This window comes from Macaca nemestrina, chromosome 6 (assembly GCF_043159975.1).
Source record: "Macaca nemestrina isolate mMacNem1 chromosome 6, mMacNem.hap1, whole genome shotgun sequence".
NCBI classification, from domain to species: Eukaryota; Metazoa; Chordata; class Mammalia; order Primates; family Cercopithecidae; genus Macaca; species Macaca nemestrina.
The window spans coordinates 46,144,204-46,167,914 of NC_092130.1; the positions used below are offsets into that span (position 1 = coordinate 46,144,204).

At 41.5% G+C, this 23,711-nt stretch overlaps 1 protein-coding gene across 23 annotated transcripts in view; it reads left to right on the plus strand.

Annotated features, from left to right (window-relative positions):
* Positions 1–23,711, plus strand: part of LOC105467141 (cyclin dependent kinase like 3) — a 151,394-nt gene that overhangs the window by 95,325 nt on the left and 32,358 nt on the right. For 18 of the 23 annotated variants that reach the window (XM_071098455.1, XM_071098454.1, XM_071098444.1 and 15 more), the window contains one exon: positions 23,534–23,691. The exons of 2 other annotated variants lie outside the window; for them this stretch is intronic. In XM_071098455.1, coding sequence (XP_070954556.1) covers positions 23,534–23,665 — 132 coding nt within the window. In that variant the 3' untranslated portion in view covers positions 23,666–23,691. Of the gene's footprint in view, positions 1–3,381; positions 5,310–5,476; positions 5,590–13,028; positions 13,145–23,533; positions 23,692–23,711 lie in introns of those variants that run through there. 3 more of the 23 variants (XR_011624670.1, XR_011624671.1, XM_071098445.1) reach the window with 3 other exon arrangements.

The following is a 23,711-nucleotide window of genomic DNA, read 5'->3' on the forward strand; positions in this document are numbered from 1 at the left end:
GTGCTAATACAGCTGTGTGTTTTGCTCTAAATCTCCTAGATGACAGATGCAACAAAAGTGCAAGCTAGGAATTTGGTTTCCTCAGATGAATGGCTCCAAAGTCTTAGGACATTTCAAACCAAGACCTAGATCATACACATTTCAGGCAACATTTACTCTTGGGCATCTCTGAGTAATTTCTTTGTGGCTACTAATTATTACATTGAACAGTATTATTATAATGTTAAAAGCATCTGATGCCTCATGAAATTACTTTAATAACAGGATTTATTATATAATAATTCTGCCATCAGTATTGTTAGATTCCTTGGATTGTTGTTGAGTTTGGAAAATTGGTTTCTTTAATTTCTCTCTATTCTTCAAATAGAAAATTTGATGGCATCAGAATATTTATTGAAACTACTGTACCTAGAAACTCCTGGGGACTTTTTTCTTTTCTTTTTCTTTCCTTTTTTTTTTTTTTTTGAGACAGGGTCTTGCTCTGTTGTCTAGGCTGAAGTACAGTGACAAGACCATAGCTCACTGAAGCCTCAAATCTCTGGGCTCAAGCAATCCTCTTGCCTAAGCCTCCTGAGTAGCTGGGAGTACAGGTGTTTACCACCATGCTGGGCTCATTTTTAAATTTTTTGTAGAGACAGGGTCTCACTATATTGGCCAGGGAGGTTCTTTAAAAAAAAGCTCATTGAACAAACATTCCATTTTTATTTAAACCCACATATTATGAGAGTCCAGATTAGTATCAGGTTACCTGAGTTAGAAGGCAGATGCTTTTATCACCTCTTCATTGGAAGCCTGTTTGGTGCTTTGCAGCCTCAGTTTTCCCAGCTGGATAATGGGGACAAAATAGCTGATCTTAGAGATACTGTGAGGACTCAAGGTTTAGCACACACAGGACACAGTGGGTTTGTAGTGATGAAATTTAGTAGTTCACTGGGTCTGTGTGTCTCTTCAAGAATGAAGATTATGGTCTTTAAGTTTTGTTGTGCAAGTTATCTGAGTTTATCCTGACTTAATTCCCTTTGGGAATAAATTAGGTTTGAAAGTGCCCTCTACTCTTGTTGCATACTGCCTGTGAAATTCCTAGGGTATCTGTGCACTGGGCAGCATGTATTTAGACATAGAGTTGGCATGAATTATCTGTTCTGCATGCATAAAGTGTTTCATTAAATACAAGAAAAAACATGGCATTTACAGTTTTAAAAGAGATCTGTATAATGTGTCCGCTATTGTGGTTGGGAAGAAAATCTCTGGAGACCCAGTTAGAGTTGTACCATGTCACAACAGAGATACTAGTACTGTAATTCTTTTCCATCCTGAGAAAAGCAAGTTTAGCTCAACACTTTCCAACTTTTATCTTTTGGGGTTACATTGGATTTACTCAGATTCTTTGTGTGTTAGTGGAGTTTTAAAAGTAAAGTTAGGCCGGGCGCGGTGGCTTAAGCCTGTAATCCCAGCACTTTGGGAGGCCAAGACGGGCGGATCACTAGGTCAGGAGATCGAGACCATCCTGGCTAACACGGTGAAACCCCGTCTCTACTAAAAAATACAAAAAGCTAGCCAGGCGTGGTGGCAGGTGCCTGTAGTTCCAGCTACTCGGGAGGCTGAGGCAGGAGAATGGCGTAAACCCGGGAGGCGGAGCTTGCAGTGAGCTGAGATCCGGGCACTGCACTCCAGCCTGGGCGACAGAGCCAGACTCTGCCTCAAAAAATAAATAAATAAATAAATAAAAATAAATAAATAAAAGTAAAGTTATAGGCCAGGCTCGGTGGCTCACACCTGTAATCCCAGCACTTTGGGAGGCCAAGGCGGGCGGATCACCTGAGGTCAGGAGTTCGAGACCACCCTGACCAACACGGAGAAACCCATCTCTACTAAAAATACAAAATTAGCTGGACATGGTGGCGCACACCTGTAATCCCAGCTACTCAGGAGGCTGAGGCAGGAGAATCATGAACCCAGGAGGCAGAGGTTGTGGTGAGCCAAGATTGCGCCATTGTACTCCAGCCTGGGCAACAAGAGTGAAATGCCATCTCAAAAAAAAAGAAAAAAAAAGTAAAGTTACAAACATAGCTGTGGTAAGTTGTTGAGAAGATGAGTTACTGGTTAATTTAGGCAGATACAAGTTTTATGGAAGCTGCTGCTTTTAAATGAGGGCGCTTTTTGAGGAGAAAACACAAAATTTCAAAGGCAAAATTGGAAGGGCTGTTTCCATGGCTTCGAGTGGAGCCTGTGCAAGTGAAGGGTTACACTGGCTTTCAACAAATATGCCTCTGCTGATAGGATTGCTCCTACTTGGGTCTCCGTGGCCACCAAAACTCATGCAAACAAGTAGGTTATGGCAAAGGCAGTGGCCCTGGCAGCTGAATTGGCAATCAATTGGCCAGGTCTTGAAATCTGTTGGGTAGCATCCATGTGATGATTGGGAGTCCTGGCTCTAAGTCCTTTGACCACGCGAAGTTGTCATAAGTGAAAGGGGATACAACTGGTTGCTCAGTGGGTTGCTGGTGTGTGGCACTCATTACCTTTCTGTTGGAAGAAGGATCACGGAATATAGTCACAAGGATAGGGAACACTCTCCTGTGCTTAACACCCCTTGAAAAATAAAATTAAAATTTGATCCATTAAATAATTGAGTCAGGGTTCTGTTTTCACCAGAGTAATAAAAACTTGGTTTTCATGGGCACTAGTTATCACCTAATTGTCAAATTCAGTGGCTTTTCTTAAGTCCTTATTTTTCCTGATCTTTGTGTCACATTTCACACTATGAATCATCTTATCCTCCTCAAAGCTCCATCTTTTTTGTCACATATCATCATTTTCTTCTTAATTCTAAGTGCTTTTCTGTTCTACTGATAATTTATCTTCCTACCTGTTTCCCTGGCAGTTCTTAAGGCCTCCACTCTTCCCTGTTCCTTGAGAGAAGCATGTTACTCTTATAGCTTGGCTACCACCTCTGAGCGTATTACTCCAAAATTTGTAGTTCTTCCACAGACATTTACCTGAAGCTGCAGTCTCTATATGTTTGCTAAATGTTTCCACTTTATAATTTTGCTGTTTCTTCAGCCTTACTGATATGGTTTGGCTGTGTCCCCACACAAATCTCATCTTGAATTCCCACGTGCTGTGGGAGGGACCTAGTGGGAGGTAATTGAATCATGGGGGGCAGGTCTTTCCTGTGCTGTTCTCATAGTAGTAAGTCTCATGAGATCTGATGGTTTTTATAAGGGGGAGTTTTCCTGCACAAGCTCTCTCTCTTTTTGCCTGCTGCCATCCATGTAAGATATGACTTGCTGTTCCTTGCCTTCCACCATGATTGTGAAGCCTCCCCAGCCATGTGGAACTGTAAGTCCAGTAAACCTCTTTCTTTTGTAAATTGTCCAGTCTCAGGTATGTCTTTATCAGCAGCATGAAGACAGACTAATACAGTGAATTGATACTACTAGAGTGGGGCATTGCTGAAAAGATACCCAAAAATGTGGAAGCAACTTTGGAACTGGGTGACAGGCAAAGGTTGGAACAGTTTGGAGAGCTCAGAAGAAGACAGGAAAATGTGGGAAAGTTTGGAACTTCCTAGAAACTTGTTGAATGGCTTTGACCAAAAGCTTGATCATGATATGGACAATAAAGTCCAAACTGAGGTGGTCTCAGATAGAGATGAGGAACTTGCTGGGAACTGGAGCAAAGCTGACTCTTGCTGTGTTTTAGCAAAGAGACTGGCGTCATTTTGCCCCTGCACTAGAGATTGTGGAACTTTGAACTTGAGAGAGGTGACTTAAGGTAACTGGTGGAAGAAATTTCTTTTTCTTTTCATTTTTTTTTTTTAATTTTTATTTTTTGAGACAGAGTCTCACTGTCACCAGGCTGGAGTGCAGTGGTGTAATCTCGGCTCACTGCAACCTATGCCTACTGGGTTCAAGTGATTCTCCTGCCTCAGTCTCCTGAATAGCTGGGACTACAGGCATGTGCCACCATACCCAGCTAATTTTTGTATTTTTAGTGGAGACGAAGTTTTACCATGTTGGCCAGGATGGTCTCGATCTCTTGACCTTGTGATCCACCTGTCTTGGCTTCCCAAAGGGCTGGGATTACAGGCATGAGTCACCGCACCCAGCTGGTGGAAGAAATTTCTAAGCAGCAAAGCATTCAAGAGGTGACTTGGATGCTGTTAAAGGCATTCAGTTTTATAAGGGAAGCAGAGTATAAAAGTTCAGAAAATTTGCAGCCTGACAATGCAATAGATAATAAAATCCCATTTTCTGAGGAGAAATTCAAGCCAGCTGCAGAAATTTGCAAAAACAATGAGCAGCCGAATGTTAATCCCCAAGACAACGGGGAAAATATTTCCAGGACATGTCAGAGACCTTTGCAGCAGCCCCTTCCATTACAGACCCAGAGGCCTAGGAGGAAAGGCCCAGGGTTCCCATGCTGTATGCAGCCTAGGGACTTGGTGCCCCATGTCCCAGCTGCTCCAACCATGGCTGAAAGGGGCCAATGTAGAGCTCAGGCTGTGGCTTCAGAGGACCAAGCCCCAAGCCTTGGCAGCTTCCCTGTAGTGTTGAGCCTGTGAGTGCACAGAAGTCAAGAATTGGGGTTTGGGAACCTCTGCCAAGATTTCAGAGGATGTATGGAAATGTCTGGATGTCCAGGAATAAGTTTGCTGCAGGGGTGGGGCCCTCATGGAGAACATCTGATAGGGTAGTGCAAAAGGGAAATGTGGGGTTGGAGCCCCCACACAGAGTCCCTACTGGGGCACTGCCTAGTAGAGCTGTGAGAAGAGGGCCACTGTCCTCCAGACCCCAGAATGGTAGATTCACTGACTGCTTGCACTGTGCGCCTGGAAAAGCTGCAGACACTCAATGCCAGTCCATGAAAGCAGCCAGGAGGGAGGCTGTACCCTGCAAAGCCACAGAGCTGCCCAAGACCGTGGGAGCTGCCCAAGACCATGGGAACCCACCTCTTGCATCAGTGTGACCTGGATGTGAGACATGAAGTCAAAGGAGATCATTATGGAGCTTTAATAATTGACTGCCCCACTGGATTTTGGATTTGCATGGGGCCTGTAGCTGCTTTGTTTTGGCCAACGTCTCCCATTTGGAATGGCTGTATTTATCCAATGCTTATACCTCCATTGTATCTAGGAAGTAAATAACTTGCTTTTGATTTTACAGGCTCGTAGGCGGAAGGGACTTGCCTTATCTCAGATAAGACTTTGGACTGTGGACTTTTGAGTTAATGCTGAAATGAGTTAAGACTTTGGGGGACTGTTGGGAAGGCATGATTGGTTTTGAAATGTGAGGATATGAGATTTGGGAGGGGCCGGGGCGGAATGATATGGTTTGGCCCCACACAAATCTCATCTTGAATTCCCATGTGTTGTGGGAGGGACCTGGTGGGAGGTAATTGAATCATGGGGGCAGGTTTTTCCCATGCTGTTCTTGTGATAGTAAGTCTCATGAGATCTGATGGTTATTATAAGGGGACGTTATCCTGCACAAGCTGTCTCTTCGCAAGCTGCCATCCACGTAAGATGTGAGTTGCTGCTCCTTGCCTTCAACCATGATTGTGAAGCCTCCCCAGCCGTGTGGAACTGTAAGTCCAATAAACCTCTTTCTTTTGTAAACTGTCCAGTCTCAGGTATGTCTTTATCAGCAGCGAGAAAACAGACTAATACACTTACCATATCTAAACTGTATTAATTTATCCCCAAACCATCTTTTTCTCTTAGCTTTTCTTGTTTTTAAAAGTAATACTGTGGTTTTCCTTGGCTTGAAACTTGGCATTAACTTAATTTTTTCAGCTTCCATGTATCTGATAGCCATTCAGTCATCAGGCCTACTTGACTTACTCTAACAAATTTTGATCCTCCCAAATTGTATTAATTTTTCATGTTTACGCTTATGTAGCCTTCCTTGCATGACCTGGGCTCTTCCTATGACAGGTTATCTCCTTTTTTTCTAGGTTCCCATATTCTATTGTTTATACTATGTTTTACATCCTGCTTTGTGATGCTAGTTACCTCTTAATTTATGTGTGTCATCAACAAAACTATTAGTTCTTGGAAGTTAGAGTTGTCAAACCGTTATCACCGAACCCCCAGTGCCTTTTATATGATTATGTACCTCAATATGTATGGAACAAATAATTTAAATTCAAAATGACCTTGGTAGTTTGGAGACTTGTTGAAGAATTAGGGAATGATGTTAAAAATGATCAGTAATACTGAACCTAGGAGGCGGAGGTTGCAGTGAGCCAAGAATGTGCCACTGTACTCCAGCCTGAAAAAAAAAAGGAAAAAAAAAAAAAAAACAGAAAGAATCTGAGGTATAGATATCACTGAGCAAGCTTGCCAGAAGAAATCTTGAGATGGGAATTAGTGTCATGCTGTAGTTACTCTTTAAATTTTCGGAGCATTCACAGTTCTGTTTGCCTTTAGAAAGATGTAGTTGAAGATTTCTGAAGTTTCAGACTTAGATCAAAAGCAGATCTACTTTTTCATTTCTGGAAATATGTGTGGCGGGTATCTGATTAAATGTATACTGCATATCCTGAAAAACTCCAATTGTAAAACCTCTCATCAAAGGCTACAAGTTCCTGGTGGTTTAGAGCATTGGTTTGAATAGGTCACCCAGCTGGAAGGAGATAAACCTAGAGCCTAAGCAAGTTTGGAAGTTATGTTGGAGACTGCACATGAAGTTGAGTCCGTAAAAAGTGTTACCCTAAGTAAAGAGTGAATTAGAAAAAAACCTGCTCCTCAAAAAGAGGAGACAGAAGAATTGCTTGAACCCGGGAGTTGGAGGTTGCAGTGAGCGTGGAACCACTGTTCTCCAGCCTGGGTGACAGAGCAAGACTGCATCTCAAAATATATATATATATATATAAAAGGACACAGAAATAGTGAAAATATATGTTAGAAAAGATATAACAGGCCAACACTAAGAAAAAAAGTTGGTGTGGCTCTATATTATCAGGAAAAACAAATTATAAAGCAAAAAAACTTACTGTGCATAAAGAGGGACACTACATATGATGATTTAATTCACTGAGAAGGCATAAAAGCCAAGAAGTTTTTGCATCAAAATATATAAAGCATAAATTTAGTGAACATGAGAACTTGAAGAATCCATTATCATAGCATGATATTCTTAATACTTCTCTTTCAGTAACTGACAAGGAAACAAAGAAAAAGTGTGGATACGGATTTGAATAACAATATATTTAAGTTTGATTTAATAGATATATAAGAAAACATTTTGCCCAGAAATGAAAAATAACCCATATAAACCCATATATATGATTTTATATTTTTTTGAGACAGAGTTTTGCTGTGTTGTCCAGACTGGAGTGCAGTGGCATGATCTTGGCTCACTGCAACCTCTGCCTCCTAGGTTCAAGTGATTCTCCTGCCTCAGCCTCCCGAGTAGCTGGGATAACAGGCATGTGCCACCATGTCCGGCTAATTTTTGTATTTTTAGTAGAGAAGGGTTAGTCATATTGATGAGGCTGGTCTCGAACTCCTGGCCTCAGGTGATCCACCCACCTCGGCCTCCCAGAGTGCTGGGATTACAGGTGTAAGCCACTGTGACTGGCCCCGTATATATGAAATTTTAAAAAATACTTTCTGAAAGTGTCAAAGAAGAAATAATAATGGAAATTAGTTAATCATTTCCATATAATAATACATAGAAAATAGTAATAAAAATGCAGTCTCAAAACATATGGAATAAGATACTTATGCTTCTAGATACGATAGTTTGCAACAAAATTAAACATCCATTGAGAACCAGGTGAAATGCAAGAAATTTCTGTTTAAAGGCAGGTTGCTGCTGATGCAATAGTGATTTGAGGGGATAATTCCAGAGAGTTGAGCTGATGGTTTACAGTGGCTTTTCCCTGGGGAATATAGACTGATTCTTGAAACAAGAAAAAAACTGAGAATTCAGACTTAGCTCTGGAAGAGGGCACTACTGTGGTACAGAGAAACTAACAGAGCTTTTTAGTAGTTTCATACAGCTAGAGTGACAACATCAGAGACATGAACAGTCTCAACACATAGTTTGTTTCCCCTTCAAGACAGAGTGGAAAGATCTAACCTAAGTATAATTAGGTTCCCATCAGACGAGGAGAGAGAAAATAAGGCAGAAGCGCTGGCTGCGGTGGCTCACGCCTGTAATCCCAGCACTTTGGGAGGCCAAAGCGGGTGGATCACAAGGTCAGGAGTTCGAGACCAGCCTGGCCAATATGGTGAAACCTCATCTCTACTAAAAATACAAAAATTAGCCAGGCGTGGTGGTGCGCACCTGTAGTCCCAACTACTCAGGAGGCTGGGGCAGAAGAATCACTTGAACTTGGGAGGTGGAGGTTGCAGTGAGCCGAGATTACGCCATTGCACTCCAGCCTGGGTGACAGAGCAAGACTCCATCTCAAAAATAAATAAATAAATAAATAATAAATAAATAAGGCAGAAGCAATATTTGAAGAGAATGTCCCAAAATACTACCAAACTGATGAAAGACAAAAATTTGTGTGTTTAAGAAGCTCTGTGAACCCCAAGCAGGAAAAATACAACTAAAACCCCACCTAGGCGGCTGGGCACAGTGGCTCACACCTGTAAACCCAGCACTTTGGGAGGCCAAGGCGGGCAGATCACTTGAGGTCAGGAGTTTGAGACCAGCCTGGCCAACATGGTGAGACCCTGTGTCTACTAAAAATACAAAAAATTAGCTGGCCATGCTGGCGGGCACCTGTAATCCCAGTTACTCGGGAGGCTGAAGTGGGAGAATTGCTTGAACCTGGGAGGCAGAGGTTGCAGTGAGCTGAGATAGCACCACTGCACTCTAGCCTGGGCAACCGAGTGAGACTCCGTTTCAAAAAAGAAAAAAGAAAACCCCACCTAAGCACATCATAATGAAACCGCCTAATTCATATATAAAAAGAAAATCTAAAAGGCAAGAAGACATGTTTCCTTTAAAGGAGCTGATCTCAACAAAAATGATGAAATACAGAAGACAATGACATGACACCTTTGAAGTACTGCAAGAAAATAGCTGCCAAGCTACAATTGTATACTCTGTGACAAAAATGAGGGCAAAATACAGACTTTTCTTTTTTTCTTTTTGAGACAGAGTTTTACTCTTGTTGCCTGGGCTGGAGTGCAATGGCATGATCTTGGCTCACTGCAACCGCCACCTAAGCAAACATATAAGCAGAAAGAATTTATTGCCAGAAGACCTGCCTTAAGATAAAAGCTGAAGAGAGTTGGTTTTTTTTTTTTTTTTTTTTTTTTTTTTTTTTTTTTTTTGAGACGCTCTGTTGCCCAGGCTGCCGTGGCGCAATCTCTGCTCATTGCAATTTCCGCCTACTGGGTTCAAGTGATCCTCATGCCTCAGCCTCCTGAGTAGGTGGAATTACAGGCATCTGCCACCACGCCCAGCTATTTTGTTTTCTTCTTTTTGGTAGAAACGGGGTTTCACAATGTTGACCAGGCTGGTCTTGAACCCCTGACCTCAAGTGATCCTCCCAACTTAGCCTTCCAAAGTGCTGGGATTACAGGTGTGAGCTATTGTGCCTGGCCTGAGGAGAGTTCTTAAGGCAGAAGGAAAATAGTCCCAAATGGAAACAGGAAATTTGAAGGGAATGAAGAACAACAAAAGGGGGAAATGTGTGAGTAAATATAAATAAATATTTACTGTAAAGATCAATCATAGTAATATGAGGGCTTAAAATATATGTAGAATTAAAACTCATGACTCCAATAAAGCAAGAAGGAGAGGGTAAATAAAGTGTTCTAAGATTTTAGCATTATCAAGGAAATATTAAAATAGTAATTTGTATTAAACTCAAGTCAAAGATGGTAGATACAATTCCAACTATATTAGTAATTACATTAAAACAAATAGAATAAATACTCCGAACAGAAGATGAATATTATCAGATTGGATTAAAAATTATCTAACTATAACCTGGGTCTGGTGGCATATGCCTATAATTCCAGCTACTCAGAAGACTGAGGCAGGAGGATTGCTTGAGGCCAGGAGTCAAGGCCAGCCTGGCCAAATAGTAAGACTCCAATCTAAAAAGAAAAGTTTAAAAAAAAAAAAAGACAGCTATATGCTGCATATAAAAAATATCTTAAGTATAAGACACTGAAATGCTGAAAGTAAAAGTTGGAAAAATATAGTGTGCAAACAATAATTAAAGGAAAGCTGGAGCTGGGTGTGATACTCACACCTGTAATCCCAGCATCTTAGGAGGCCAAGGTGGGGAGATCACCTGAGATAGGGAGTTGGAGACCAGCCTGGCCAACATGGTGAAACCCCATCTCTACTAAAAATACAAAAATTAGCTGGATGTGGTGATGCCTGCCTGTAATCCCAGCTACTCGGGAGGCTGAGGTGTGAGAATCACTTGAACCCAGGGGCAGAGGCTGCAGTGAGCTGAGATCGCATCATTGCACTCAAGCTGGTGTTGCTCTGTTATTATGAGAGAGAATAGCTCTTAAGGCAAGAAGAATAACGAGATAGAAAGGGGCATTTTCTAATGATAGAGTCCAATTCATAAGAAGATATAACAATTCTAAATATATATGCACTGAATAATATAGTTTCAAAATATATAAGGCAAAAATGGACAGAATTAAGAGGAGAATATAGACAAATCAACATTAATAAGGTGGATTTAACACACCTTTCAATAGTTGATAAAACAAGCACATGATAAATCAGTAATGACGTAAAAATCAAAATAACACAATAAACTTGAGTCTGTTGACATAATAGAACACTACAGTGAGGATAAGACTACATATTAGGGCCGGGCACGGTGGCTCACACCTGCAATCCCAGCACTTTGGGAGGCCGAGGCGGGCAGATCACGAGGTCAGGAGATCGAGACCATCCTGGCTAACATGGTGAAACCCCATCTCTACTAAAAATACAAAAAATTAGCTGGGTATGGTGGCGGGTGCCTGTAGTCCCAGCTACACGGGAGGCTGAGGCAGGAGAATGGCGTGAACTGGGGAGGTGGAGCTTGCAGTGAGCCAAGATTGCACCACTGCACTCCAGCCTGGGCGACAGAGCGAGACTCTGTCTCAAAAACAAACAAACAAACAAAAAAGACTATATATTAAAAATATATTTTTTTGAGATGGAGTTTTATTATTATTGCCCAGGCTGGAGTGCAATGGCATGACCTCGGCTCACTGCAACCTCCACCTCCCAGGTTCAAGTGATTCTCCTGCCTCAGTCTCCTGAGTAGCTGGGGTTACAGGCATGCACCACTATGCCTGGATAATTTTTGTATTTTTAGTAGAGACAGGGTTTCACCATGTTGGCCAGGTTGGTCTCAAACTCCTGACCTCACATGATCCACCCACCCTGGCCTCCCAAAGTGCTGGGATTACAGGCATGAGCCACCACGCCCGGCCTTAAAAATTTTTTTATAGAGACAGGGTCTTACTCTGATGCCCAGATTGGAGTGCAATGGCATGATCATACCTCACTGTAGCCTTGAATTCCTGGGCTCAAGCAATTCTCCTACTTCAGCCTCCCAACTAGTTAGGACTACAGGCACACACCACCAGTGCCCAGTTATTTTTTTAAAAATTTTTTGTAGAGACAGGGTCTTATTATGTTGCCCAGGCTGGTCTTGAACTCCTCGCCTCAAGTGATCCTCTCGTTACAGCCTCTCAAAGTGCTGGGATTACAGGCATGAGGCAAAATGCCCAGCTAGAATATACATTGTTTTTAGTATACAGGTGAATTTATCAAATTTGACAGTAAAGCCAGCTTCAACAAAGTTTCAGAAGATTGGAAGCACTCGGAATGTACTCTCTGACCACAATAGTCTTAAGGTAGAAATGAATTATGAAAACTAATTAGAAAATGGAAATTAAGCAGTACACTTCTAAGTAATCCATTAATCAAAAAAGAGATCACAATAGAAATTAGAAAGTATGTGAAACTGAATGATAATGAAAATATGACATATCAAAACTTCTGAGATATAGTTAAAACAGTGGTTCGATGGAAATGTGTAGCTTTAAGTGCATATGCTAGAAAAGAAGGAAGGTTAATGTCAGTGATCCAAGCTTGTATTTCAAGAAGTGAGTAAAAGAACAGCAAATTAAACCCAGAGAGAAATAAATAGATAAAAGTAAAAAATAATGAAATTTAAAACAAACACACACCAGAGAAAACTGAGGAGCTTTGACTTCTGTCCATGATGGAGCAACTGGCATGATGCTCTTCCTTTGTAAAAGCTAGGATAATGGAAAAAAGTATCTGAAACAATGCCTTAGACATTGGGCAACAGCCAGCCCAGGACCATAGTCCCTTACAGATGGAAAATGAATGAGGTAAGCACTATGATTACATAGGCTTTTTGCTTAAAGGCAATTTCTGGACCACAGCACAGGATGGCATAACCCAAGGAGAGCCTGGCAGCTTTGCTGAGTTGATGAAGTAGGGATAGAAGCTTGGGGAGGCCAAGGTGGCTAGAATTTGCAAGGCAGAGTACTAGAGAAGAGAAAAGCTCTACATATAGAGAAGGTGCTCAAAAGTCTGCATGGGTTACCCTCCAGTCTTTGGTTGACTATTAATCTGTGCAATTGTGGCAGCCATGAAAATAGACCTCTCAGACCTTCAACTGCAGGGAATGTAATTTTGACCTATCGGCCCAGTTGCTGCATTTTGAAATTCATCACCATGTTCATACTAAGGAATCTTCCTATGGCTGCTGCTTACAGTCAGTGACTAGGCACAGAGATACTGAGGAAGGCCCATTCTTGGAAGGTGTGAAACTCAAAATTTTGGCTGAAAGATTCTTCACTGGCATTGCCAAACTTCCTTAGAATTGCACTGCAGTGTAAGTTGCTTCCACTCAACCTTTCTTTTCTTTCCTTCACAAAGGTCAGACATACATTACAGTCTGATGCCTTTCCTAGATTCCCCTGGCTCCTTTCCCAGTTTTCTCACAGGTATTTCTCCCAGTAAATCTCTTGCATATCTAATCTCTTGCCATCTGTTTCTCAGGGGACTTGAGCTAACACAAGTGGTACCAAGAGTGGTCCAAGAAAATAGGCAGTAAGATGGGATCTGGGACTGGCTCACTCACCTCCTGGCAGGCAAAGAGAACATCATTCTGACTGGTATGTGGGACATGGATAGACACTAGCATAAACCGGAGCTCAGCAACTAAAGATTTCAGTGGTGACTTGGAAAATGATGTGGTAGAGGGAAATTCTGTGTAAGGTGTGCTGATGCAGGCAGAGAAAGATTTTGGGGGAGGAAGGAGATTACCTCCAAATGTGAGTGAATTGGTTACTGCTGAGTTGTATTGATGCCTTGCAGTGGAATAATCAGAAACTGAAAGCTCTTGAGCAATTAATGGCTAAGCCAGATGGTTTCGTGTTATCATCTTACAAAGAGCTCCTTATGTACTGCAGTGGAAGAGCAGACACATGTGAGCAGTAGGATGAAGATCTAATTGTTAGAGTTGCAGAACTTCAGAGACATGACACATTTGAATGCCCAGCAGGCCTATTATACAAAGGTCAGGACCTAGTGGGGATAACCTGGGACCCTGAAACATGGAATGGGGACATCAGGTTGAATGCCCCTAAGAATGCTGGCACTGCAGCCCTTGAACTGTCTGGGCTTGCAGAGATGGCTCATTTTTCCCTTGTAAGAACTAACACTTATATTTTGCTGTATGATGCCGCAGGTGCTCATCTCAGTAGCACTCCGACGTTTTGCTGCCAAATCAATAACTTAGGTTAAATTTCAGCATAACTTTGTTGAAAACATGCTGGGCCTGATAAAGGAAGAAAAGAGACTTATATCAAAAGAATTGCAAGAATTAGCTAGCATACTAGCAGGAGGCAGGAATGTATCCTTGGAATTAGATTTTTAGGTGTTTTTAGATTTTAGGGTGTTTGATCAAGGGGACTAGAATGTAAGCATAGATAAGCAAGAATTCTTCTACTTGGGAGTACTATCTCAGGACATGGGATTTAACACCCTTGCAAGAACCGTAGGGGATAAGGCAAATTCACTGCTGAGGTGGATTTTAGAAGCTTGGAAAATGCTGTGGCTAACACTCAGGGAAGTGGAAATGCCTGAGTTGCCCTTACAGATGGCACAGGAAAGGATGAAGAGGCTGAGGGAAGTAGGCATGCTGGAATAGATGTGTAATGTAAGACCAGAAGTCTAACCAGAGAATCATGGGAGGACCCAGAGGACACATCATTCACCAAGGACTGGTGAAATAAGATTGAAGATTTGGACACTGAAAACTACAGCAAGAGAGACTAATGTTGAACCCCAGACATAGCACTGTTCTCTGAAGAGACCAATCAGCTAGTTGGTGCCAAGTCAAGTATATCAGGCTTCTTCCAACCCAAAAGAGCAAGAGTTTTATCTTCACCAGGTATAGATACTTATTCTGAGTATGGTCTTATACTTCCTGTCTAAAGATTATCAGCTTCTCTGGGGCTTACAGAATAATTCATAGGCATGGAATTCCACACAACATAGCATCCAACCACTTTACAGTGAAGAGGGTGTGGAGTAGTTTCATGACCATGGGATTCACTGGGAATATCACATGTACCATCCTAAAGCAGCCAGCCTTATAGAACACTGGACCAGCCTTTGTAAGTACAGATGAAGTGCTAGCTCAGAGGAAATATTCTGAAAAGATAATGTGCCAATCTTCCGGATGCAGGATATATATGCAGAGACTTTTATAGGATATCATATCCTCAGGGGGAAAAACACATGGGTCTGGGAGTCAGGGCATGGAAGCAGGAGTGGCTCCTCTTATTATCACTCCCAAAATGGGAATTCATGTCCCACCTGGGAGATTTTGTACTTCTCATCCTTACAACCCTGGACTTTGACAGAATTGGAGTTCTTGGTTTCCAAAAGGGGCACAATCTTGCTAGAGGTCACACACAGCAAGAGTTCCATTTAACGTAAAGTTACAATTTCCACAATGGCATTTTGAATTCTTTGTGTCCGGGGTGTAGCAGGCAAGAAAAGAAGTCACCATACTGGGAGGGGTAATTGGCCTTGATCAGCAGGAGGAAGTAGGACCACTGTTACATGAAGGGGGAAGGATGGCAAATGTGTCCAACCCATTATCCATTTGAGTGTCTCCTGTTATTCCCTTGAACCACTGTAACTGTGAATGAACACATGTAGCAACCTGAGACTGAAAAGGGTATGATTACTAAGAGTTCAGGTTTCCCAGGAATGGAGGTTTGGATCACACCACTAGGTAAGGCACCAAGACCTGCTGAAATGATGGCTATGAGTGAGGCAATTCAGAATGAATCATTGGAGGAAGGAGAGGGTGAAGACCAAGTGCAGTGCTTAGATCAACTGCAGTGATGAGGACTGTAGTTTGTCTCATCATTCTCTCTATTCTTAGTTTCCCCCCAGGAAGAAAGGATAATAGGCATCATGGAGGAGCCTGTCTCCAAATTTTGAGGAGATGTATATCTGTTTAATGGAAGGCATGAATATTTGGTCGCCTAAAAAAATGTGTCTCTAATATATCTGACTGTTAAGAACATACTTGACTAATGGGCCCAGCTGCTGCACTCTGAAATCCATCTCCACATTTGCAGTAAGGCCATGTTTCCCATGTGTTAACTCCCATCTAATGACTTTCAGGCATATGAAGGTAGGCCTATTGCTGAGAAAAGGAGAATGCCTCCGATGGGAGACTTTGGCTTAAGGATTCCCCATCAGATTTCCAAACTTCCTTAGAACTGCAGTGCAGTCTAAGTGTCTTCCACTCAACTTTCCTTTCTTTTCTCTTTCAAAAAGGGTCAAACCTGCATTGCAATTATATGATTCTCTTAGCTTCCCCTGGCTCCCTTCCCATTTTCCCCTACAACATTATAATGTCTTAGAACCCCCTTCTTGGTATCTGTTTTTTGGAGTACTCAAACTGATGAGCCATATATAGGTTGAAATTTACAAGGCCAGTCAAAGAATATCTCCCAGGGATCTATAAGTAAAATAATTGTCAGAGATCCCACAGGGCTAGGAGCAACTCCAGTTTCTGCCATCTAATGTGTAGAGATATTTTTGAACAGCCAGGGCATTTAGTAGAGACCCCATATCATATCTTTGTAGTAGGGCTAAACTATCTTACAATAAAAGGCCTTTTAGATATGCTCTTACACAGCTTAAAAACAAGACTCTTGGCCAGGCACGGTGGCTCATGCCTGTAATCCCAGCAGTTTGGGAGGCTGAGGCAGGTGGATCACGAGGTCAGGAGTTCAAGACCAGCCTGGCCAACATAGTGAAACCCTATCTCTACTAAAAATACAAAAATTAGCTGGGCTTGGTGGCGTGTGCCTGTAGTCCCAGCTACTCAAGAGGCTGAGGCAGGAGAATTGCTTGAACCTGGGAGGCAGAGGTTGCAGTGAGCTGAGATTGTGCCTCTGCACTCCAGCCTGGGCAACAGAGTGAGACTCTGTCTCAAAAAAAAAAAAAAAAGACTCTTAGGGACCAAGGTGATCTGCAAGTAACTCAATGGCCTGTCAAAACAAATTCTAACTTCTTTAAAGGAAATTTAAAAAATTCTAACAATCATGTAAGTGTTATAAGCCTGCCACCCAATGAAAAAATTACTATAATTGGCTGGATGTGGTGGCTTATGCCTATAATCCCAGCACTTTGGGAGGCTGAGGCAGGCGGATCACTTGAGGTCAGGAATTTGAGACCAGCCTGGCCAATATGGCGAAACCCTGTCTCTACTAAAAATATAAAAATTAGCCAGGCATATTGGTAGGCATCTGTAATCCCAGCTACTTGGGAGGCTGAGGTAGGAGAATCGCTTGAACCAGGGCGGCGGAGGTTACAGTGAACTGAGATTGCACCACTGCACTCCAGGCTGTGCAACAGAGCAAGGCTCCATATACAAAAACAAACAAACAAAACAAAAAACAAACAAACAAAAAAGCCGGGCACGGTGGCTCACGTCTGTAATCCCAGTATTTTGGGAGGTCGAGGTGGGTGGATCACCTGAGGTCAGGAGTTCAAGATCAACCTGGCCAACATAGTGAAACCCCATCTCTACTGAAAATACAAAAATTAGTTGGGCATGGTGGCAGGCACCTGTAATCCCAGCTACTTGGGAGGCTGAGGCAGGAGAATTGCTTGAACCCGGGAGGTGGAGGTTGCAATGAGCCAAGATCACGCCATTGCCTCCAGCCTGGGCAACCAGGGCGAGACTCCATCTCAAAAAAAAAAAAAAAAAAATTGTAGACTTGAAAACAATCCAGCAGCCGGATGCAGTGGGTCACTCCTATAATTCCAGCACTTTGGGAGGCTGAGGCATGCAGATCGTTTGACCAACGTGGGCAACATGGTGAAACCCTGTCTCTATAAGAAATACAAAAATTAGCTGGGCACGTGGTGCACGCCTGTAGTACCAGCTACTCAAGAGGCTGAGATGGGAGGATTAAACCTGGGAGGCAGAGGTTGCAGTGAGCCAAGACTGCTCCACTGCACTCCAGCCTGGGCAACAGAGTGAAACTATATCTCAAAATAAATAAATTAAATTAAATTAAAATAAAACAACCCAGAAAATATGTGACCTACAATGACAATTTTAAATGATTCAATAGAAGGAGATAAAGAAATGATAATGGAATTAGCAGGCAAGGGCTTTACAACAACTTTAGAACAGGATTTAAAGGACAACATTAACATAATGAGAAAATAAATGGAATATTAAAAAAAAAATCCACATGGGGCTGGGCGTGGTGGCTCACACCTGTAATCCCAGCACTTTGGGAGGTTGAGGCAGGGAATTGCTTGAGTCCAGGAATTTGAGATCAGCCTGGCCAACATGGCAAAACCCCTTCTCTACTAAAAATACAAAAGTTGGCTGGGCATGGTGGGACACACCTGTAGTCCCAGCTACCTGGGAGGCTGAGACACAAGAATCACTTGAACCCGGGAGGTGGAGGTTGCAGTGAGCAGAGATCATGCCACTGTACTCTAGCCGGGGCAACAGAGGAAGACTCTGTCAAAAAACAAAACAAAACAAAACAAAACAAAACAAAAGACATAAAGCAAAAGGGGTATAGCTAATGAACCAACAGTAGAGACAGAATGGTACTCTATCCATAGGGAAGCAGCACATGAAAGGGAAGAGAAAACAGATGCTATATCCTAACTACATAGATAATTACATTAAATATAAATGGTTCAAATACTCCAATGACAAGGACAAAGATTGTCTAACTGGGGAAAAAAAAAGCAATATCCAACTATATGCTGTAAGAAACACACTATAAATATGAATACACAGGTTAAAAGGATAGAAAAAGGATGCCAACAGTGATAATAAGAGAGCTAGAGTGACTACATTCTTAGATGAAGTAGATTTTTAAATGAGGTATACCAGGGATAAAGAGAAATTTCATGATAAAAGGGTCAGTGCACTAAGAAAATATAACAGTTTTAAATGTGTATGCATTTAATACCAGAGCTTTAAAATATGTAAAGCAACTACTGATAGACAATCCACAAATATAGTTGAGATTTCAATACTCTTCTCTCAATAACTGATAGAACAAGTAAACAGAAAATTAGTAAAGACATAGGTGACTGGGTGCAGTGGCTCATGCCTGTAATCCCAGCACTTTGGGAGGCCGAGGTGGGCAGATCACCTGAGATCAAGAATTCGAGACCAGCCTGGCCAACATGGTGAAACCCCATCTCTACTAAAAAATACAAAAATCAGCCGGCTGTGGTGGCATGTGCCTGTAGTCCCAGCTACTTGGGAATCTGAAGCAGGAGGATCACTTGAACTTGGGAGGCAGAGGTTGCAGTGAGCCAAGATTGCGCCATTGTACTCCAGCCTGAGTGACAGAGTGAGACTCCATCTAAAAAATAAAAAGACATAGGTTATCTGGCTGGGTGCAGTGGCTCATGCCTATTAATCCTAGCACTTTGGGAGGCCAAATGAATGGATCACTTGAGACCAGGAGTTCGAGACCAGCCTGGCCAACACAGTGAAGCCCTGTTTTTACTAAAAATACAAAATATTATCAGGGTGTGGTGGCATGCATCTGTAATCCCAGCTACTCAGGAGGCTGAGGTACAAGAATCACTTGAACCCGAGAGGCAGAGGTGAGCTGAGATTGTGTGACTACACTCCAGCCTTTGGAACAGAGTGAGACTGTCTCAAAAAACAAAAACAAAAACAAAACAAAACAAAAAAACATAGATGAGCTGAACAATACTTTCAACCAACTTTGATTAACTGGCATTTATAGAACATGATACCCAACAATGGCACAATACACATTTTTTCCAAGTGCAAATGTTACAATTACTAAGATAGACCATATTCTGAGCCATAAAACAAGTCTCAATAAATATATGAGGATTGAAATCATATAGAATATGTTTTGTGACCACAATGGCATCAAATTAGAATTAATAACAATACAATGTTTAGAAAATCCCCAAATATTTGGAAACTAAACAATCAATTCTAAATAATCTATGCATTACAGAAAAAACACCAGGAATATTAGCAAATATTTTGAACTGAATGATAATGAAAGCACAACATCTCAAAATTTTTAGAATGCAGCCAAAGCAGTGCTTTGAGAAATGTATGGCTTTGAATGCTTATATTAGAAAAGAAGAAAGATCAGGGCCGGGTGTGATGGCTCACACCTGTAATCCGAGCATTTTGGGAGGCCAAAGAGGGTGGATCATGAAGTCAGGAGATCGAGACCATCCTGGCTAACACGGTGAAACCCCATCTGTACTGAAAATACAAAAAAATTAGCTAGGCGTCGTGGCATGCGCCTGTAGTCTCTGCTACTCAGGAGGCTGAGGCAGGAGAATTGCTTGAACCCAGGAGGCAGAGATTGCAGTGAGCCGAGATCACGCCATTGCACTCCAGCCCGGGTGGCAGAGGGAGACTCCGTCTTAAAAAAAAAAAAAAAAAAGAAAAGAAAAGAAGAAAGATCTAAATTTAATGACCTAATCTTTAACTTTAAAATGTTTTTTTTTTAAAAAAAGTCTAGAAAAGAACAAATGAAACCTATAGTAAATAGAAAGAAAGAAAGAAAGAATAAAGGAAAGAATTCAGTGAAATAGAAAACAATAACTAGAGTAAAATCAACACAACCAAAAAGTTGGATGATTGGAAAGAATGAAAAAAAATGATAAACTTAGGGGCTGGGCACAGTGGCTCCCAAGCCTGTAATCCCAGCACTTTGGGAGGCTGAAGCAGGCAGATCACCTGAGGTCGGGAGTTTGAGATCAACCTGACCGACATGAAGAAACCCCGTCTCTACTGAAAAAAAAAAAAATCCAAAATTAGCCGGGCATGGTGGCACATGCCTGTAGTCCCAGCTACTCGGGAGGCTGAGGCAGGAGAATCACTTGAATCCGGGAGGCGGAGGTTGCAGTGAGCCAAGATTGCACCGTTGCACTCCAGCCTGGGCGACAGAGGGAAACTCCATCACAAGAAAAAAAAAAAAAAAAAAGATAAACTTACTAAACTGGTCAAGAAATACAGAAACACAGTTTAACAATATCAGGAATAAATGAGAGATGTAAATGTATAATCTACAGACATTTCACTTAAAATTGAAAATTTATCAGTATATAGTTTATAACACCCTCTTACTATTTTGTAAAAGTTGATAAGATTCTAGCGAAGTTCTTCCCCCACTTCCTGCTCTGTCACTGAGGCTAGAGTGCAGTGGCACTATCATTGCTTACTGCAGCCTCAAACTCCTGGGCTCAAGTAATCCTCCTGCCTCAGCCTCCCAAGTAGCTGGGACGACAGGCATATGTTACCATGCCCAGATTTTTTTTTTCTTATTTCTTTTTGATATGGGTTTCACTATGTTGCCTAGGCTGATCTTAAGCTCCTGGCCTCAAGCTATCATCCCGTCTGAGCCTTCTGCCTGAGCCTCCCAAGTAGCTGTGATTATAGGCACGAGCCATCATCCTTAGCCCCTTTTCATTCTTGAACTTAGTAACTTGTGTTTTTTCTAATTTTTTTATACCAATAATTTATCTAATTGTCTTTTCAATGAAGTGATTTTCTCTAGTGTATATTTATTTGCTGTGGTATTAATGTCTGTTCCTATCTTTTTTTTCTTCTAATGTCTTTAGATTCTGTTTATTTTCCAATTTAAATCATTGACTATCAGCCATTGTTTTTTTCTCAGAAGCATTTTATTTATTAATTTGTTTTTAGTTAAACAATCATTTTACTGCTTGAGTACATAGACAGATTTATGCGAGCAGGACAGAGGCTGTTGATGATTCATATTTCCAATTGGGAGGGAGGATTCACTTGGTCTTACAATATCTAGCCAAATGGTGATCTGGCTCTCTATCAGAATCAGACATAATTTAGCATCCTTATCCTTTCTGTTTTGTTCGAGATGCTTTCAAATAGCAACTGCTTTCTTAATTAAATGGTACAGATCATCAGGGAGATCAAGAGCAAGTCCTTTGGACTTAAGAATTCTTAAGGGCTGGGCGCGGTGGCTGAAGCCTGTAATCCTAGCACTTTGGGAGGCCGAGACGGGCAGATCACGAGGTCAGGAGATCGAGACCATCCTGGCTAACACAGTGAAACCCCGTCTCTACTAAAAAAAAAAAAAAAAAAAAAAAAAAAAAACTAGCCGGGCGTGGTGGCGGGCGCCTGTGGTCCCAGCTACTCGGGAGGCTGAGGCAGGAGAATGGCGTAAACCCGGGAGGCAGAGCTTGCAGTGAGCTGAGATCCGGCCACTGCACTCCAGCCTGGGCGACAGAGCGGAGAAGATTTCATTGCCTGTCACAAAACATACTTGTGCAACACATGTGAGTCTCTCAGGATCACACTGATTTGTGAGGGAGTCAGGCCCTTTTTGGCCAGTTTGTAAATCTGCTCCTTCATGTCATCAGATATCAACTTCAGCCAGGTGGGGACGCTGCGGTGATAGTTACTTATATGTTTGGTTTTAAATCTACCACCTAGCTATTTACTTTCTATTTGTTCCATGTATTCTGTTTTCCTTTCTCTGTTACTGCCTTTTAAAAAAAATAGTTGAGTATTTTTATTATTCAATATTTCCCTTTATCAGTTTGTTATGAGAGATATATATTTGACAATTATCTGCAGATTTTTGTCACATGCGTCTGTGACTTACCAGAGTTTAATAAAATTGGTATTTTACTCCTTCTAGATAATGAAAAGACCTTAGAATACTTATTTGCTTCTTTCCCTATTTATGTGCTAATGATGTCATGTATTTTAATTTTACATATATTAATCATATAATATAATAAACATATAATAATAATACATATAATAATACATATATTAAAACATTATTATTGTTTTAGACAGTTAACTTTTACTCTTTTGTTACTATTTATTCCTCCCTGCATTTCCAAGCTTACACTGGGGTCATTTTTTTCTGTCTAAAAAATACCCTGTAGTATTTCCTTTAATGCAGACTATATGATGACAAATCCAGTCATTTGTATTTTCCTATACATGTCTTTATTTTACCTTCATTTTAAAGAATTTTTTTTTTGAGATGGAGTCTGGCTGTGTCGCCCAGGCCAGAGTGCAGTGGCGCAATCTCGGCTCACTGCAAGCTCTGCCTCCTGGGTTCACACCGTTCTCCTGTCTCAGCCTCCGTAGTAGCTTAGTAGAGACAGGATTTCCCCGTGTTAGCCAGGATGGTCTCAATCTCCTGACCTTGTGATCCGCCCACCTTGGCCTCCCAAAGTGCTGGGATTACAGGTGTGAGCCACCGCCTGACCAACGTTTTTGTTTTTTGTAGAGATGGGATCTCACCATGTTACCCATGCTGGACTCAAACTCCTGGGCTCAAGTGATCATCCTGCCTTGGTTTACCGAAGTGCTGGGGTTACTGCCATTTGTTAACTTCTTATAGCTATGTCATGTTCTAGTGCATTACTATAATACAATTTCTTTATCCAGTCTCTAGTTGATGCACATTTGAGTTGTTTCAATTATTATGATTAAGGCTGCCATGAACTTTTTTGCACAAGTCTTTTTGTGGATCTATGCCTTCATTATCTTTGGAAAAATATTTAGAAGTAGAATTGTGTGGTCAGTCATAGGGAGAATGTATGTTTAAATTTATGGAAAATTACCAAACAGTTCTCTAAGGTGAGATAATTGTTTATACTCTCACCAGCAAAGACTGAGAGTCCCAGTTGTTCCATAGCTTTATAAACATCTGATATTATCACTTTATCCATTCTAGTGGGTGAAGCTTTTTTTTAAATCAAAGTTTTAATTTGCATTTTCCTAATGAACAATGATGTTGAGCACCCTTTCACATGCTTACTGGCCATTCTTATGTCTTTTTTGTTTGTTCAAATACCTTGTACATTTTAAATTGGATTTTTTTTGTTGTTGTTAATTGTTAGTGGTTCCTGATACACTCAGAATACAAGTCTTTTTTTTAATATTTAAATCCATATTTATTAAATATCCCTTGTTTTTCATTCAGGAGATACCAGAAGGGCCCAGGTCCTGCTGCACAGCAAAGCTTCTCATTCTGGAAGTGGAGAACCTGGCACCCAAACCTAGGGCCAGAGGTCTGTCAGACCCACAGCCCAGGCCCAGAACTGGAAATTCCTGACTCCTTCCAGAAGGGCAGCAAGCAAGGTTTCAAACTTGCTCAATTA